The sequence below is a fragment of the Prionailurus viverrinus genome, chromosome E1 (genome assembly GCF_022837055.1).
Source record: "Prionailurus viverrinus isolate Anna chromosome E1, UM_Priviv_1.0, whole genome shotgun sequence".
In the NCBI taxonomy this organism is placed as follows: Eukaryota; Metazoa; Chordata; class Mammalia; order Carnivora; family Felidae; genus Prionailurus; species Prionailurus viverrinus.
Window position 1 is genome coordinate 27,911,387 of NC_062574.1, and position 19,572 is coordinate 27,930,958.

General features: G+C 39.1%; 2 protein-coding genes and 2 non-coding genes across 17 annotated transcripts in view; 3 read left to right on the forward strand and 1 right to left on the reverse strand.

The window, feature by feature from the left end:
- RAD51C (RAD51 paralog C) overlaps positions 1-6,377 on the reverse strand; it is a 38,912-nt gene extending 32,535 nt beyond the window's left edge. Inside the window, exons 1-4 of the mRNA XM_047833119.1 lie at positions 6,182-6,377; positions 3,158-3,416; positions 2,360-2,526; positions 1,048-1,181 (exon numbers count right to left, since the gene is read on the reverse strand). Of these exons, the coding sequence (XP_047689075.1) occupies positions 1,048-1,181; positions 2,360-2,526; positions 3,158-3,416; positions 6,182-6,299 (678 nt within the window). The 5' untranslated portion in view covers positions 6,300-6,377. The remainder of the gene's footprint in view (positions 1-1,047; positions 1,182-2,359; positions 2,527-3,157; positions 3,417-6,181) is intronic.
- Positions 6,378-6,512: 135 nt separating this feature from the next.
- TEX14 (testis expressed 14, intercellular bridge forming factor) overlaps positions 6,513-19,572 on the forward strand; it is a 117,954-nt gene continuing 104,894 nt past the window's right edge. For 2 of the 14 annotated variants that reach the window (XM_047832522.1, XM_047832528.1), the window contains exon 1: positions 6,515-6,991. The gene's annotated coding sequence lies outside the window, so the exon portion shown is untranslated. Of the gene's footprint in view, positions 6,992-7,197; positions 7,212-19,572 lie in introns of those variants that run through there. The other 12 variants (XR_007146803.1, XM_047832521.1, XR_007146804.1 and 9 more) reach the window with 11 other exon arrangements.
- On the forward strand, positions 16,822-16,983 carry LOC125152273 (U1 spliceosomal RNA). Its single transcript, XR_007147128.1, has one exon. It is a non-coding gene; the product is annotated as a U1 spliceosomal RNA (small nuclear RNA).
- LOC125152274 (U1 spliceosomal RNA) lies at positions 17,602-17,767 on the forward strand. Its single transcript, XR_007147129.1, has one exon. It is a non-coding gene; the product is annotated as a U1 spliceosomal RNA (small nuclear RNA).

Sequence of the window (19,572 nt, forward strand, 5' to 3'; positions counted from 1 at the left end):
TTTTTTATATAGTAAAATACAAATATTCGTCTTGTAAAACTGAAACTCTATACCCATTAAACAATAACTGCCCATTCTCCTCCTCCCCCTAGGCCCTAATAACTACCATTCTACTTTATGTCTCCATGAGTTTGACTACTCTTGACACCACATATAAGTAGAATACAGCATATCTTTTTTTTTTTGTGACTGGCTTATTTCACCAACAAAATCAACATTTCAACATAACGTCCACAAGATTCATCCAAGTTGTAGCATATGTCAAAATTAGATTGTATGTATATACCACATTTTGCTGATCTATTCATCCATCAATGGACACTTGGGTTGCTACCATGTTTTAGGTAATATTAATATTGTTGCTATGGACACAGGTGTATAAATATCTCTTCAAGACCCTGCTTTCAATCCTTTTGGTTATATACACAGAAGTGGAATTGCTGGGTCATATGGTAATTCTATTTTCAATTTTTGAGGAATTGCCATACTGTTTTCTGAGGCAATTGTATCATTTTATGTTCCCACCAAGAGCAAAAAGCACCTTCTTAAAATGAAATAATATGTAGCTACAAAAAGAATGAGGTCTATCCACATGTGGTGATATAGAAAGATAGGCAAAACTCTCAACCAAAATGGAAGGTGCAGAACCATATTACAGTCTTATCCCATTAACAAATATTAAAATACTGCAAAATATATAAATTTTTTGGGAAGACACAAAAAACAATAGTGGTCAACTTTAGGGAGAGGTATTAGGAAACAATAGAAGGGTAGCTTTATTTTCCATTTTATACCTTTCTACAGAGTTTGTTAGAAACTATTCCACCATTACTGGAGGCAGAACCTCTTTCTATATTATTTCAATTTCTTACTTTGGGCATAAAATATATATATGCTAAATATATGAAAATACAAATAAACTGTAGAACAAGGAAGAGATTTTTGAATGGGCTTATGCCACTATACTATTTACTTATTTTTCATGTTACTCAAACACCTCCAAAGATACTCCAAAGGTTAACTATATTTCAATAGTTTGAGCCATACCTTTGAGTGTTCTGAAAGGAAGTCTGGGAGGAGATAAACTTGTGCCAATAGCTCTGTGTAGTCACGACAACGAAAATAGTAAATATGGGAAAGAATATTTTCAAGAGTGAAATCCTCCAAAGCTTTTGGGTGCTCTAAAATAAACAAAACAATCTTAAAATAATTAGTTTTATTTGTTTTGATATATTGGTGATAGTAGGAAAACAATACCTTTGAAAAACAAAATGCTTCACCGCGAATAACCAACTCTCCACTTGAATTGAAAGATAACAAAATTGTAACAAAATTACTATAAACTATCATTGCATAATTCCTGGCCTCTTATTTTCACCTTCTCCACTGTTTCCTTACATACTAGGCTATTGAGAAACTGTTTATACACATATACAACTACAGTCTTAATGCCTGCCTTTTCGTATTTCTAGTTATTACTTTCATTGAATAGAAGTAACATAACGGAATTTCTCTTTGTTTTTTTCATATGACTGCAAATTAAGGGGTGCCTGGGTGGCTCAGCTGGTTAAGCGACCAACTCTTGATTTCAGCTCAGGTCATGATCTCACAGTTGGTGAGATGGAGCCTGCTTGGGATTCTGTCTCTGTCTCTGCCTCTCCCCTGCTCACGCTTTCTCTCTCTCAATCTCTCTCTCTCTCTCCCTCTAAATAAATAAATAAATAAATAAATAAATAAATAAATAAATATTTTTAAAAAGTCAGATGCTTAACGGACTGAACCACCCAGGTATCCCATCTTTAAATGTTTTTTAAAAAATCAAACACTCTTTCTACATCACAAGCTTAAAAAAAACTTCCCAAACACTTTAATGATACAATTAAACAGCCATGAAGTCAATTACATTCTACTCAGAGCCCCCTAAAGTCAATCAGCTTAATATTCCAAACATTTCCAACATGGTTTTTCAAAGCTACCTTTGGTTTATTAAAAAAGCCAGTATGGCAGTCAATATAAACTGAATGCATTGAATATACTGAATGCACTGGGACAACATTTACTTACGTTAAGTGTCCAACAACATTAATTTACACCTGGCAGGTCAGAGCATGATGATTTGAAATCATACACTGAAACACACACAAGTTATGTGGCCCAGAAGCAAGGGTCATAAAAGGAAAAGAAAAAGCCAGTCTAGGTTGTGGCATTTCTAATTCTGTAAAAGAGATCTGAAGGTTGAACACTAGGACACTGTCAAGTCATTAAGCTTCATTCTAAATGGTTTCTTGCTGAGGCCTGAAAGGTACAATTGAAAATTACTTTTATTATACAGAAGAAAGAGGATCACTTGCTAACTTACCCTCTCCCATATGTGCTTCTGCTATAAGGTGAAGGTGCTGAATGCAGGCAGTAGCAAGGTCTACCACTCTATCAACCATAAAACTTCCTTCAGTATCAATAAAAACTGCTTCACCTTCCACTCCTCCAAAACATTCTGGTATCTGCACATCTACTGCCAACTGCATACTGTCAAGAGAAAGCTGAATGACCAAATCATAATCATCATCATAATCATAATCCTCTAAGGCAATGGTTTTCAATGCCACATCACCATCCATTAGGTACCACCATTAGGCTACAGATGTGGCCAGCTCTCTGCTCCAAATATATGTATATCAATTGATATCTGGATTAGTGGGGCAGGGGGTGTACTCATAAAACCATGACTAAGGATTTTTTCGTGGTTTTTAGGCCTCTGGGAAGGAAACCCTTTCTTATACATAAATGTACTTTCAAATATTTGACTTTCAAATATACTCCCAGGAATTAATTATATAATAAAATAGAAGACTGCCTATTTACCCTAATGAACACATTACAATGCTGCAAAAGAAACGTTTTTGGATGTCAAAATAATCCATATCAATTTATCAAAATGGGGTGCTGATGTAACACAAATGGCAAATTGATTTTTGTCTGATGCATGTACACACACACACACACACACACAAAATTAAGAGCACATTTTTGGTCTAAAATTTTGGTCAAAATTAAGAGTCATTTTTGGTCTCCTGAATATAGAACCACAGCACCATATTCTATTACTTACATAAAATGTTATTAAGCCTACCCTTAAGAGGGGAACATTTAACTTTACCATAATTGTGTTTTTCCAACACCTGGTACTCCACAAATTTCTGTTGTTTTGGTTAAGGGTATTCCACCCCCAAGAATATTATCTAGTGCTGAACAGAAGGTAATTATGAAGCTCTGGGTATGCTCCTGCTCAAGAAGTTCCAGTGCTGTACACTTCTTGCCTGACTCAGCTACAGCAGCATATCTTGGTTTATTCGTGAGACATTCTCTTCTTATAATTTGCAGAGTTTCTAATGCTTCCTCTTTAGATATCCCAACTTCTGAAAGTAAAATAAGGAAAAAAAAAACCAAAACACCCTGATTTTAGAAATTTAAAAGTCTAACGTGTTATTGGATTGTCTTCATTAATTCTAATTTTACATAATAAGAGGGATGCCAAGAGTAAAGAAACATAAAAACATAACATTCCACTAACTATTGAATTTTTCAAGTTAATAAAGGCAAGTATCTGTATTTTTTACTCTTTACATACTTTATGATTTACTTATTACCTCAAAAATAGAATTCAGAAACCTAAACCTTTAAAGCATCTGAATACTTACAAGAGTATCTAGAGGTAGAAATAAAAATGTACCCACAGTCCCTTTTGGTCCCATGAAGTCATAGTTATCTTGCTCTAATAAGGTATCTAAATTATTTTCAGAAGAGAACAAAATGGCCTCCAACTGCCTAAAACAAGATTTAACTTTAAGAAGTATATGTGCATTGGGTGCCTGGGTGGCTCAGTCGGTTGGGCGTCGGACTTTGGCTCAGGTCATGATCTCACAGTTCATGGGTTCGAGCCCCACGTCAGGCTCTGTGCTGACAGCTCAGAGCCTGGAGCCTGTTTCAGATTCTGTCTCCCTCTCTCTCTGACCCTCCCCTGTTCAGGCTCTGTCTCTGTCTCAAGAATAAATAAACATTAAAGAAAAAAAATTGAAAAAAAAAGAAATATATGTGCATGTATTATTCATAATAAAAATTTTTATGGAAACACTGTCATGAAAAATTCATATATCACTTCAAAATTATTTACTGAGAATAATTTTAATGCACAAATATTTTAAACAATACACTCATGCTTCCTTATCTACACAATTTCATTCCTATCAGACAATATGGCTTAAGGAAATGGCAATTACAAAAGAAGCTGCTGGGGCATCTGGGTGGCTCAGTCAGTTAAGCACCAGATTTCAGCTGACGTCATGATCTCATGCCTTGTGAGTTCAAGCCCGACATCGGGCTCACTGCTGTCACTGTGGAGCCCGCTTTGGATCCTCTGTCCTTCTCTTTTTCTCTCTCTCTCTTCCTCTCTGCTCCTTTGCTCATGGTCTCTCTCTCAAAAAGGAATAAACAGGGGCACCTGTGTGGCTCAGGCAGTTAAGCTTCCGACTTTGGCACAGGTCATGGTCTCACGGTTCATGAGTTCAAGCCCCGCATCGGGCTCTGCACTGACAGCTCTCTCTGCCCCTCCCCTGCTCACACTCTTGTCTCTTTCTCTCTGCCCCTCCCCTGCTTGCACTCTCTCTCTCTATCAAAAATAAACATTAAAAAAATTTTTTTTAAAGGAATAAACATTAAAAAAGCAAAAACAAGCTGCTAATGAAAGAAATAATGGTGAAGGTGACATCACTTATGAATTTGATATGTCAGTGCTTGATTTAGTTAGGATATGAATGTAAATTTGGTGCTAACAAAAGACAACAATGGTGATAAGGAAATGAAAATCATGCTCAACTAAAGAGTCTAAACTCTGGAGTCAGCTTTCTTGGGTTTGTAAACCCTGACTGAACCACTTACTATGTAGTTACTTAGTATGGGCAAGTTACTTTTTTTGCCTCAGATTTTTTCTTTTGTAAAAGGCTCTTAAATTTTTTTTTTTTATGTTTATTCATTTTTGAAAGACAGAGACAGAGCACAAGCAGGGGTGGGGCGGAGAGAGAGGGAGACACAGAATCTGAAGCAGGCTCCAGGCTCTGAGCTGTCAGCACAGAGCCCGACGCGGGGCTCGAACTCACCAACTGCAAGATCATGACCTGAGCCAAAGTTGGACGCTCAACTGACTGAGCCACCCAGGCGCCCCATCAGATTTTTTCTTTTGTGAAACGGGAATAACACAATACATGTTGAAAAGTTTGATAGAATACAGAAGCCATCCAAAATGCTCAATAACTGTTAGCTATTATCATGCAGATTCTCTCATTTCTTTTTTGTAAAATCAATATATTGAAAGAGCCCATTAAAATTTGGGAGGCAATGTGCAGCTTAAATTTAAAAGTTAACTTGGGTCTACATTTATTCTTGAATGACAAGTTGAAACTTCCTTATTTTCCATTGTTGAGGGCCAGGATTTAAAATTTTGTTCTATCTTCAGAGGACAGTTCTGAGCACACCACAATATAGCATGTGGAGTGGGACTGACAGCATACAGCTTCATTTTTGTATACCTCATGACAGTGGTTCCCACCAATGTATCATTTACAGTGTTCTGGAATAAGAGGTTTGGGGGGGGGGCGTTTTGTTTTGTTTTCCAGTGAATGACATAAAAGAGGCAATGTCTTCTTTGTATTGCTTTCTCCAGGTTCTGGGGATTCTGCTCCCTTTCTCGCTCAGTGTCTCAAATCCTCTCACGAATCCTCCATTTCTCAAATGTAATCCCTTGCCCCTTGGATTTTGGAACAGCGAAAACTAGATAAGCTGTCTGGGTACCAATCCTGGCTCCACGATATCCTAGCCCAGTTATCATAAAAAGTTACTTAACCTCTCAAGCATCTGTTCCTTCATCAACATATTGTACATAATAATCCACGTTAAAAGGGCTCTTCTTGAGTAATAAATGAGATTATGAGTAAATGTTTTCAAGGCCACAGTTCTAACCGTTCAAACCATGTTTAACTGGAGTCAAGGAGCGGTTTCACCTTACAAACGCAGCGTTGGGCGGAGGAAACTGACGGACACTGGGCTGAAGCCTGAAGGCGGAAGAACCGAGATGGAGGCGGCACAGACGGGGGTCCGTGTACCTCAACTTGCCATCAGGAGTCATTACCTTTGCTGAGCTCGGATGGTTTCATCTCTAGGAGTTCCTCAGCAGTCTGGAAACCTGCAGACACCAGCTTCACCCGCACCGCTGGGGACAGCGGGAAACTCACTAAATCCCGCTGCATTTCAAAGCCCGACACCCACGCGCGCAGCGGCGCCAACCCAAAGTTGCTAAACCCCTGCCACAGCGCCGCACGCTCGCGCCGGCCCGCGCCGTGTGACGTCACGCGTAAGCGGAAGGGGCGGGATCTGCGGCCTGACTGCTCGAGGCCTAGGACTTGGCCTTACTGAGGAGGAATGCCAGGTTTTCAAGCACCCGCACCATTTTAGTCATGGTTCTTCCAAATCCCATCATGTAAGGTTTTCCCATAAAATGCACATCCTGACAGTAAAAAGATGGATGAAGACCGCAAGACAGAGACCAGGCCCTACACACGACATCTCACCTCAGCCCTGCCGCTTGAGTGGAAACCTCAGAGTTATTAATAGGAATGAGCTCCCTGAATGGGGGTAACGCACACCCTGGCTAGTTACCGGTTTGGGATATAGAATGGCCATATAAGGATTAATCGGTGTTTCCATTATAGGGTTCCACTTTCTTGGCTTTTCTTGTCGGGTGTCCCCCTTGCCTTCCCCCTTCTCCTTTCCGGCCCTCGCCTGCGCGAGGGATTGTGGGCCAGCCCCCCAACGCCGCGGGGAGCACTGGGCGCCCAATCCCCGCACACACCCACGCTTTCTCCGCGAGTCCAGTGTGAAGCATGGTGGTTTTCGAGACCGTTGGTTCAGCGCCTACCTGGCTTAAGAAGTAGCTGGAAAAGTAAGCAAGTAATGTCCCTGTGGTGGGCTGGGCTCCCCGTTCTTAAGAGGAAATAGTTGGGCTACGCAAGATCTCCTACTCTGGTACAGAGTTGAGAAGGGCCCGATTCTGAAAGAGAACTTTGAGGGAATTGAGGCGGTTTGGAAGGTGGTTTACGCAGTCTTTCCTTGGCTAGGTGAGTATGATTTCTTTAGGGGAGTAACTCGTTCACTACCTTTTGGTAAGATTCTTAGCCTTGATTTTTTTTTCCCCTAGCTTAAAGGAACTGCCTAAATATTTCAAATCAGAGCTCCCTAACTACTTAAGATCTAAGGAAGGAAACACGTTGAGCACTTTAGCAAATCCCACACATTTTAAGTGCTCACAATCATACCACGAGGTGTAAAACAAGGACATAGAAGCTTAGACAGTTTTCTTGAAACAAAAATTAAAACCTAGTACCCTTTCTTCTACCCTGAACTACCTCCAAATTGTGAGCCCATCTTGGGGTGGGGGTTGGGAAGTAGAAAGGAAGAAGTGTTTGTCCCCCATTTGGTAAGGCGGGGAAAGTCTGGTAGGACAAATCAAAATAAGGCTTGTTTGCCACTCAGTGCTACTAGTATGAGTCACATCTGGGCACACAGTGGGCATTGCATAAACGTAAGGAGAATTCATGATTATAAAGCAACCAGTCTTGGGTGAAGAAGAGGTGGTGTTAACATATTCAGGGTTAGTCCTTCAGTTAGTTTGCTCAAACTCAGTGGAATCGGTCGTGTTTAGAACTTAGTTTCATTGACAGTGGAGAGTTAAAAGTAGACTCTATTTGTAGTCCTACAATTAAGCGTTATTAATATCTTATTTTGACCCTTGAGTTGCCTATAATTATTGTCAGAAAATGTTTAAGATTTCTTTAATGCATTTTGCTCTATAGTTAGGCTTTCAAAGTAGGATCCAGGTTTATGAGGCCAGGCACTAGGAACTAAACAAAGCTATGAGATTTTTATGTACCTTCCTATGCTGTCAGAGTCTCAAAAAAAAAAAAATTTTTTTTTTTTTGAGAGGGAAGAATTGAATGATTTAACTGGTAAGCTACTTAAAACACATTAAATAAACCAATATATTGTAAAGTAATATGCAAACATAAATTTTCGGATAAATATAAGAAGAAAGATCCAGTTCAAACTGGATACCTCTGTAATCATCCAAAGCCTCCTGGGAATATGGGTGTTTTTTCCTTTGCAATTTGTGGTCACTTGATGAAAAAGTTTGAGAGGCATTGCTATGGACAAATGAGCATGAGCTTTGGAGTCGTACAAATTTGAGTTTCTATCACATCTCAGGAAATTACCATCTGTGAGACTTGCAGCAAGTTACTCAGTTTCATCTCCTTCAGGTGGAAAGTAATATTTCCTGGGGTTATTGGAAAGATCAAATTAACAAATATAAAGTCTTTAGCACAGAAAAAGTACATAATAAATTTTAGCTTCTTCATTTTAAAATACTCTAATATGTGTATTCAGCTGAATAAAGCTTTGTTACACACTAGCTCAACAGAGTGCTAATGCTGTGAAACATGTTTTTTAAATGCCTACAATTGTAAAGTGCCAGAGAAAGGTGCTTTTATATATATTTAATTGAACTTGATGCTTACAATAATTCTGTGATGCTTACAATAATTCAGTTTACTGGGCCATTTTCTAGAGATACTAGAGAGGAGTAATCTGAATATTTCTGTTATGGTTGAGGAGAAATTTATTTTCTTTTAACCTAAAAATATAGAACTTCTAAAAATGGTGACCTTGCATGTTCAAGTGGATTTGGGAATGGTGAGAGAAATGAGTGCTGTTTGGACTGAGAAAAAACTTTGAATCCAGGCTTAGCTTTAGAGGTGGTTATGATAAGGGTACTTGGGTGGCTCAGTCGGTAAAGCGTCTGACTTCAGCCTAGGTCATGATCTCGTGGTTTTCGACTTTAAGTCCCAAGTCAGGCTCTGAGCTGAAAGCTCAGAGCCTGGATCCCGTTTCAGATTCTGGGTCTCCCTCTCTTTCTCTGCCCTTCTCCCACTCATGCTCTGTCTCTCTGTCTCTCTCAAAAATAAACATTAAAAAAAAGGTGTTTATAATAAAGCCTGTAGCCTCAGACACATATTTGGAACATCACTGTCAATTGCACAAAGCCTTATACATGGTAGGAGCTCCATATATATTTGTCCTCCATAAACTCTTGAAACATTCTTCTCATTTCTGTGATGCTACACTCCTCCTTCCTACCCAGCTAGCTGGCTTTTCTGTCACCCTTGGAAACTCCTCTTCCATAACCTGGCCCTGAAATGTTACAGTTCTTTTAAAGCCTCATAGCAGACCTGTTGCTAACTATTCTGTCTCTCTCCTCTCTTGTTCCCTCTCATTCTCTCTTTCTCTGTCTCTCTCTGTCTCTCTCCTCTCTTGTTCCCTCTCATTCTCTCTCTCTCTCTGTCTCTCTGTCTCCCTCTCCCTCCCCCTTTCTTTGCTATCTTACTCACATTCACAGTTTAGTGACTATATATGCCAGTGATTCTTAAATTTATATTTCTAGCCCTGCCCTGTTCTCTGACCTACAGAAGCAAATATCTGATAGCGTTCTGAGCAGTGCAAAGTCTCTCAACTCAGCCTGTCTTAAACCTAACTTATCTTTGGGGTGCCTGGGTGGCGCAGTCGGTTAAGCATCCGACTTCAGCCAGGTCACGATCTCGTGGTCCGTGAGTTCGGGCCCCGCGTCAGGCTCTGTGCTGACAGCCTGGAGCCTGCTTCAGATTCTGTGTCTCCCTCTCTCTCTGCCCCTCCCCCGTTCATGCTCTGTCTCTCTCTGTCCCAAAAATAAATAAACGTTGAAAAAAAAAAAAACCAAAAACCTAACTTATCTTCTTCAGCCCACTCCCAAAACCTTGTCCTTTTCCTGCATTTCCTGCCTCCAGAATTGAATCTCCATCCTTCCATGTGCACAGACCACTTCCCTTCCATTCCCCATGTTTGATGCACATGCAAGTACTATCAATTTTCTCTTTGACATATCTTGATGATATTCATGTCTCTACCTCTAGGCCAAGCTGCCACCATTTTGCTTGCAGGTACATAAGATCATTTTAGTTGGTCTCTCTGCATCTTCTCTTCCTCTCTAGTTTGTTCACCCATGCTGCAGCCAAAATGTTCTTTCTACAGTACATTTCAGTTCAGGTCACTTCCTATTTTGCTCTTAGGATACAGACCAAATTTCTTAGACTCCCTTTTAAGGCTATCATAGCACCAAATGCCTCTGTGTGATCGTTTACTTAACATATGTCTCCCCAACTAGATTGAAAACTTCAGTAGAGCAGGACCATATGGATTTTACTCACTGTTGTTTTCCTAGAGCCCCTAGCCCAGTGTATGACTTTAGTAGGTACTCAGTAGATACCTGTTAAAAGAAAGGATGATTAGATGATTGACCTGCACCTCTCTCCCTATACTTTTGTATTTTGTACCTTGGTGGAAAATATATGGTAGAAAATACATACTTACAGGAAATATATACTTGTAGAAAACAAAATGTAGGAAATATAAAGAAGAAAATAAAATTGATTCACATTCTGTTTACCTCAGATAAATTTTGGTTTATTTTATTTTTTTGGTTTATTTTAATCTTTCTACAAGTTCACATAAAAGTGTTTATTTTACATATTTGTGGTTAAATTATGAAGAAATTTGTATATCTTTTATTTTACACTTAATATTTTGTCAGAAGCTTTCTCCCGTGTAATTACAAATTATTTGAAAATTAAGTTTAGTGGTTGCATACTGTTCTGTCCTGAGGGCCATCTTTCTAATCAGTGGCCTATATATATTTCAATGTACAGTTGAATTATTTCCAGTTGTTTTGCTGTGATGAAATAGCATTCTGTCTCTCTCTTTCTCTCTCTGGATACATTTCTGGAAGAATTCCTGGGTCCTCTAGAGAGTATGTACATTTTCATTTTGGATCATACTGCCAAATATTTGTACCACTGATACTCCTATTGACAGCATATGAGGGCAAGTTTTCCCACCTCCACCCCAGCACTGGCCCTTAGCAGTCTTTAAGTGCTTTTTCCCCCCTTCTTTGTTATTGAGGTATAATTAATTTTATTTTTTTATTTTTTTTAATTTTTAAAATATTTTTGAGAGAGAGACAGAGTGTGAGTAGGGGAGGGGAAGAGAGAGAGGGAGACACAGAATGCTTGATTTTAAATTGTTACCTTTTATTACTAAGAGAGGTTAAAAATTTTTTTCATATAGTTTTCATGGATAAATATACCTTATCATTGTAACTATCTCATTTATATCCTTTGCCCACTTTTAATTTGTAAAAATGGTAAAACACACATAACATAAAATTTACCATATTAACCATTTTTAAGTGTACAGTTCAATAATGTTAATTATATTCACAATATTGTGCAACCAATCTCCAGAACATTTTTATCTTTCAAACCTGAAACTCTGTACCTATTAAACAATAACTCCTCAGTCCCCCTTCTCTCAGCCTGTTCTACTTTCTGTTTCTGTGACTACTCTTGATACCTTACAGAGGTGGAATCATGTAGTATTTGTCTTTTGTGACTGATTTATTTCACTTAGCATAATGTCCTGAAGGTTTATCCACGTTGTAGGATGTGTCAGAGTTTATTTTCTTTTTAAGTCTGAATAATATTCAATTGTATATCCATACCACACTTTGTGCATTCATCTGTGAATGGACACCTTTTGGCTATTGTGAATAATGGTGCAATGAACATCTGTGTACATTCTTTCCTACTTTATAACTGAAGTACTTTAATTTAAAAAACATATTTGTGGGCACCTAGGTGGCTCAATTGGTTAAGCATCTGACTTTGGCTCAGGTCATAATCTCAGGGTTTGTGAGTTCCAGCCCCACATTGGGTAAGCTTGAGCCCCGTATCAGGTGAGCTCAAGCCCCACTTCAGGTGAGTTCAAGCCATGCTTCAGGTGAGCCCTGCTTGTCTCTCTCTCTCTCTCTCTCTCTCTCTCTCTCAAAAATAAATAAATTAATTACATTAAATATATATTTGTAACAGGCCTGTTTTTTTTAATTATCAGAAACAGTAACTAATATTTATTGTGCTTAGTGTAGGCCAAGCATTCTGCTCATCTTTGACATTAAAACCCATATTCGTAATGCGTATGCTGCCTACCCTGTCTGATACGCATATTGCGTTATATGGGCTATTTGCCTAATCTGTACATCACAAATATCTTCCTACTTTGTCATGTGTATTTAAACTTTGAGGTTTTTGGGATGCCTGAGTGGCTCATTCGGTTAAGCATCTGACTCTTGGTTTTGGCTCAGGTCACAATCTCATGGTTTGTGGTTTCAAGCCCCTCATCGGGCTCTGCACTGCGTGGGATTCACTCTCTCCTGCTGTCTCTCTCTGCCCCTCCCCTGTTTGCACGTGCTTGCTCTCTCTCAAAATAAATAAACTTTAAAAAAAAAGATTTTAGGGGCACCTGGGTGGGTCAGTCGGTTAAGTGTCTGACTTCAGCTCAGGTCGTGATCTCATGGTTTGTGGGTTCAAGCCCTGCATCGCGCTGTGCATTGATAGCTCAGAGCCTGGAGCCTGCTTCAGATTCTGTGTCTCCCTCTCTCTCTCTGCCCCTCCCCTGCTCACACTCAGTCTCTCTCTCTCTCTAAATAAATAAACATAATAATTTTTAAAAATTAAAAAAAAAGATTTTAAACTTTCAGATTTTCTACTTTGTTCATGTTTTTTGTATGCGAATATAGTCAAAGTTTGTATTTAATTCTGACTTTGATAACATGCTTAGGAAGTCTTTTCTTTGGGGCCTCTGGCTGGCTCAGTTGAAAGAGCATGTGACTCTTGATCTTGGGATTGTGAATTTGAGCACCACATTGGGTGTAGAGATTACTTTAAGTAAGAAAATATTTTAAAAAGTCTCAGGATGCCTGTCTGGCTAAGTTGGAAGAGTGTGAGTGTCTTGATCTTGGGGTTGTGAGTTCGAGCCCCACGTTGGGGGTAGAGATTACTTAAATAAACTTTAGGGGTGTTTGGGTGGCTCAGTCAGTTAAGCATCTGACTCTTGATCTCAGGGTTGTGAGATCAAGCCCTGCGTTGGGCTCTGTGTTGGGCTCTGTGCTGGGCATGGAGCCTACTTAGAAAAAAAAAAAAGACTATTCTGAAATAAATAAACTTTAAAAAATAAATCATAGGGGCGCCTGGGTGGCTCAGTCAGTTGGGTGGCCGACTACAGCTCAGGTCATGATCTCATGGTCTGTGAGTTCAAGCCTTGCATCTCTGTGCTGACAGCTCAGAGCCTGGAGCCTGCTTCCAATTCTGTGTCTTCCTCTCTTTCTGCCCCTTCCCTGCTTGTTCTCTCTCTCTCTCTCTCTCCCTCTCTCTCAAAAATAATAAACATTTAGGGCGCCTGGGTGGCACAGTCGGTTAAGCATCCGACTTCAGCCAGGTCACGATCTTGCGGTCCGTGAGTTCGAGCCCCGCGTCGGGCTCTGGGCTGATGGCTCAGAGCCTGGAGCCTGTTTCCGATTCTGTGTCTCCCTCTCTCTCTGCCCTTCCCCCGTTCATGCTCTGTCTCTCTCTGTCCCAAAAATAAATAAACGTTGAAAAAAAAAATTTAAAAATAATAAACATTTAAATAAATAAATAAATAATCATAAATAAATAAAAATTAATTTTAAATTTTGCCTTCAAAATTATAAACATAATTACCTGTATTTTTTCTACATATGATTTATAATTTAATTTGGATATTTTAGCCTATCTATTTTTAAATGTAAAGTAGGAGGAAGAAAGTAATTTTTTCCTTATTTCCAGTGGTGAGCTAAATTTCTAAGCACTCTTTTTTTTTTTTAAGTTTATTTATTTATTTTGAGAGACAGAGAGAGTGAGTGCATACACACTAGCAGGGAAGGGGCAGAGAAAGAATCCCAAGCAAGTTCTGTGCTGTCAGCGCAGAGCCCAACATGGGGTTCAATATCACCAACCATGAGATCATGACCTGCAAGTCAGAGGCATAACAGCCTGAGCCACACTAGCACCCCTCTAAGCACTCTTTATGAGGTAATCTTTCCCCCCATATGACACGCTACTTTTATACTTTATAAATATAAATACATACATATATACACACACACACTCACACACACACACACTTTTATACATATACTTTTATGTACTTAGGTCCTATATTCCTGGTATAAAACCTATTTAATTTACTGTGTATGTTATGTTAATACTCTACAAGATGTTAATACTCATAAAGATGTTATCAATTTGGTTAAGAGTTTTGCATTTTTATTTGTGAGATTAATTTGTGAAGTTATTATGTCTACTTTGTCTGGTTTTGGCAATAAAGTTTTGCAACCTTTGAAAAATGAACTAAGAAGATTCTTTAGTTTTTCTATGTTAACATGTTATTATTTAACAAACACCTGTATTTCCTTATATTTTTCCAGTCAAAGAAATATGGCTCTCCTCCGGGGATACTGAGTTCTATAGGGCTTCTGTGAGGATTATAGCACTAATGTCTTTTTTTCTTCTTTTTTTTTAAATGTTTATTGTTTAGAGAGAGAGAGACAGAGCATGAGTAGGGAAGGGGCAGAGAGAGAGGAAGACACAGAATCCAGAGCAGGCTCCAGGCTCTGAGCTGTCAGCACAGAGCTCAATGTGGGGCTTGAACTCACGAACCGTGGGATCATGACCCAAGCCAAAGTCGGATGCTTAATTGTCTGAGCCACCCAGGTGCTCCAGCACTAATGTCTTCCTTAACCTACTTGAGCTACAAGAAAGTGAGAGAAAGTTACCTTTTTTGCCATAAGGCACACTGTGTCAGATGAATGTTTTGATAACTAGGCCGATAGCAATAAGTTCTTGTGAAATATTGGAATTAGTCTCGTGAAGGGTATGGGTGGTTTAAGAGCTGTGTGTTATTTGATTAAGAAATCTTCTGAAAATGGCATTTTGAATTTAAGAGTTGTTTGGTGGTAACAGTAGTTTAGTTCTTAGACATCATCTTTCTCCCTTACATGAGTGGTTCCTGCCAGATTTCAAGGTATCTTAACTTTTATTTCACAAAACAAAACGTAGATATTTTGTTTATAGATTAGACTGTGTATACATATATATGTTTATGTGTATATATGGATATATATTACATAGTTGTTCTTTGGGGGAGAAAATCTATAAAAATCAAACTGGTTATTGTCAAAAGGCCAGATTTGAGGAATAGTTGCAGCTCACATCACAGAGTCTCCTCCCTACTCTGCCCCAGAATGTTTTTCTCTCTCCATGTCAGACACCTGTATGTTCTCAGTTATTACTTGTTAATCTTTAATAAGATTTTTAAACAGCATTTTTTCTTCCTGTTTTAACGATACGAAACTCTGGCTAATTTGTTTTGGCAGAGGACAGAACACCAGAAGAGTTTTGTATAATAAAATGACTTGGGAAATAAGGTGATTCTGGTGTGGTCTTGGAGAAACAATTGAAGAACAGTAGGAACTTGTAAACTCCAATTTTAATTTACAGTGAAGAAGGCAGGAGAGGATTAAGACTATTTATATGTCGATGTGAAATATTTGAATCATTAACCATTGCCTGAGACAGGATTTACTCCTTTTGAAGAGTCTAATATGAATCAATGAAGGCTGGGTGGCTTCTTGTAGGATGGAATCGCCAGTAGTATTGTTTTGGGTTTCAGAGATATCCGTTCAGGGAAGAGTGGAGGGTTAAGGATATTTGGAAGCACAACTTATTTTTGCTTGGGAAGACACCCTGGTCAGTCAGGCTTCCAGTCCTATAGACCATCATCAGTGCTACCTGAGCTGTTCTCTAATTAACTCAGCTCAGAATTAGAACTAGTGTTTATACAACTGCTCTTTTTTTTTTTAAGAGTTTCTTTTAAAAAGTCACCTCTACCCCAAACGTGGGGCTCAAACTCACCCTGAGGTCAAGAGTTAGCATGACCTACTGAGCCAGCCAGCTGCCCTCCTATACACCTGCTCTTTTAAGTAAGGGTGATCATTTGCTGCATATTTGAAAGAGCATAGTTTGTACTTGTGCTGGAAGCCTTGGACAACCTATTTAGCAGTCTTAGGACTGGATTTTCTTTTCTTTTTTTTTTTCATGTTTATTTATTTTTGAGAGAGAAAGAGAGAGGAGTGCATGCAAGCGGGGGAGGAGAGAGTGAGGGAGACAGGATCCAAAGAGGGCTCTGTGCTGACAGGAGAGAGCCCGAAGTGGGGCTTGATCTCATGAACTTTGATATCATGACCTGAGCTGAAGTCAGACACTTTACTGACTGAGCAACCCAGGCGCCCCACTAAGACTGGATTTTCATACGCAGTTTTGCCAAATTTAATCTTTTTAGTCTTGGTATTTCAGTCATGTGGATAGTGGCTTACTGAACTGTGCCAGACATCAGTGATGTCATCAGCTCCAAAACCTTAAAAGAAGGAACTCATTTATGTCGTTTATCTTTAAATCTGTAGAGCATCTTTACCTTTAAATGTTATTTTAACAGCACCACTAACTATATAGTAGAAATAGGATGTGCTAAATGAGATCAACAAAAGGGATGTGGAATATGTAGATGAGCGCAGTGACTGCTGGTCATGGTTACATTTAGGCATATATTTTCCAAGATTTTGGCAATATTCAGATGTACAAAATATTTCTGCATAGTAACTGTAGTTTGGAAACTCTTTATTTCAGAAGCAGTGGGGTGGATAGAATGCATGAGGAAAGTGATCCTACCTGTAGAATGACTTGAATCTGAGGGTGAGGTGCTGGGCAAGGCATGAAGACCCTTACTGGTAGGAGACATCCATGATCATGAGGGTGGCTTTCCCAAGGTGAGGCTTACCCATTGAATCCAGGATGTGCTGACCACAAAGATTTCCCCAAATGTGTGAAGCTCAGCTGTATAACTTGTGATAGTAGGGGATTGCATTTGTGCTTTACCCTGGTCTTCCCTTAAAAAGAAGAAAAAAAAAAAAGAGTATGTCTTGCACATTCCAGGCCACATTAAGATGGAGAGCTTTTCTTAGGGTCTAGTAGTGAGCTGTTTCATTTACCTATAAGGGTATGGCTTGTTCTGTATAATTTTGTGTAAGTGTTTTCTATTACAATTTTTATATACTTTCTTCATACAATAGCCTTATGGTTACATTAGGTATGTGTGGATGATTAGGGATGTCCTACCCTTTGCAGATCTTTTGGCCACACCGTCAACATCATGCCTCACAAAGTAAGAGAATACTCTCACAGGTTTTTCGGATTAGGAGAGCAGTATTTTTTTGTAGGCAATTATTTAGCGTACCACATCATCGAAACCAAGCATACAGCAGTGTCACCCAGAGGGACTTAGAATATGTAAATGAGCAGTGTCTGTTGGTTTATGTTGTACATACATTTGTCTGTTTTGCAAGTATTATGGTACCCAAAATGTTACTGTCTGGCTTTTACAGTTTGGAGAAGTCTTCATTTCCTAAGTGACAATCTAGAGTTTGCATGAAGAGTGAAGAGAATGACCACATGTCTAGTGCTTGGAATGAGGATGAGATACCAACAATGCCATTTGCTTATACTTACCTGGTAGAGGAGAGATACCAGGATTGCAAAGGTGATATTTTTCTCTGGGCACATCTTACCCGTTGCACTCCAGGTGCACTGGCCTCTGTGATTTTTCTCAACTATGGGAAACTAGACTGCATGATTTGTGGTAGAGAGGGATTATGTCTGTGCTCTCCACTTGTATCTTGCATTTTGAAAAGACAGTTGATGATTGACTTATTATTGCTTGGCTTTTAAGCCATCAATATTTTTGGTAATCATTCTTTTTTTAAAAAAATGTTTATTTTTGAGAGAGAGAGAGAGAGAGACCGAGTGCGAGTGGGGGAGGGGCAGAGACAGAGGGAGACACAGAATCCAAAGCAGACTCCAGGCTCTGAGCTGTCAGCACACAGCCTGATGCGGGCTCGAACCCCGGAACCGCTAGATTGTGAGCTGAGCCGTGGTGGGTCGCTTAACCGACTGAGCCACCCCAGACGCCCCTTTGTAGTCATTTTTCACAGGTTTTTTTTTAAATGTATATTTATTTTTGAAAGAGAGTGTGAGCGGGGGAGGGGCAGAGAGAGGGGGACAAAGGATTCTAGGACTGAGCCATCCAGGCGTCCCTGTAATCATTTTGTATAACTTGATGTGTGCGGCCGTTATTGCTTGCGTGGGTGTTCACTTTCGTACCAAGTTGTCTAGCCAAATGGAGTGTGCTCTTCTGTCGACCACTAGAGGGCTCACTTTGCACCACCTCAAGCTACCTGCATCTGTTTCTGCTCTTGATTGTTCCCTAGGTGTTTACAATAAAATAGGAAGAAGAGGTTTCTAGGAAAGTTTGAGCACCTAGAAATGCACCTAGGACAGGGGATAAAGGGTGTAAATAATTTAAAGGACTGTCTTCACTTTGTTGATTAACAGTGTGATGTGATGGCTGGCAGTCTCAGTCAGTGGAACATGCAACTCTTGATCTTGGGGTTGTGAGTTTGAGCCCCACACTGGGCGTAAAGATTACTTAAAAATAAAATCTTTTAAAAAAGTGCAATAGGACAGATTACTTTGAAGAAAGCTGGGAGTTTATAATTTACCACTTATATTCTTAACTGAGTAGTTATAATTTCAGAGGGGTTTTTCACTCCTTTTCAGGTATGTCTCATGAGCAGTATCCTTAGATTTTCCCCAAAATGAGAAACTGGACTACAGTATAATCTCTGCTAGTGACAGTGTTTTATGTTTTCTCCTAGACCTTGATTTTTGCCCCCAAATAATTTTACTAAAGTAATGTTATGCAAGTGAAAAGCATTATACAGAAAGACTCCATCTGAATAGTAACACTCCCTTGATCCACCCTTTCACACTCTGCCCCCACTCCTCTCCCCAGAGCATTACTTTTTTTTTATTTTTAAAGTAAGCTAGAGGTCCAACATGGGGTTTGAACTCAGGATCCCAAGATCAAGAGTCACATGCTCTACCTACTGAGCTAGGCGACTCCCAGAATACTACTTTTAAAACTTGTTTAGCTGTTTTTTATAGTCAACTACAATAAATGATTGTGCTAGTGTTTATATGAAGGATTTGGCTGATCTTCCCCACCCTAGTACATTCCTTCCTCTATCCTGTCATTTATATTCCTGGAATAATCTTTTAACTTCTTTAGTCGGTTCCCTTGGTAGCTTTAAGTCATGTATCTTTATTATTTGTTAGGTCTTCACTAAGAAAGACAAGGATATTAGCAAGACTTTGGGGTTTTAAAACAAAGTGTTATGATTTTTCCCCTTCCAATCATAAAAAGAAATTTATTAATAATATTTTTGTAAAAAAATAACATTTTTGTAGACTATGTACAGTCTACAGGAAGAAATGTGAGTGGTAGGAAAATGTGAAGTTTTTACCACTTGTAAATAGTATTGATTTTGAAATTTCATTTCCTTTTTATTTTATTTATTGAGATATAATTGACATACAATATTATGTTAGTTTCAGGTGCACAGCATAATGATTG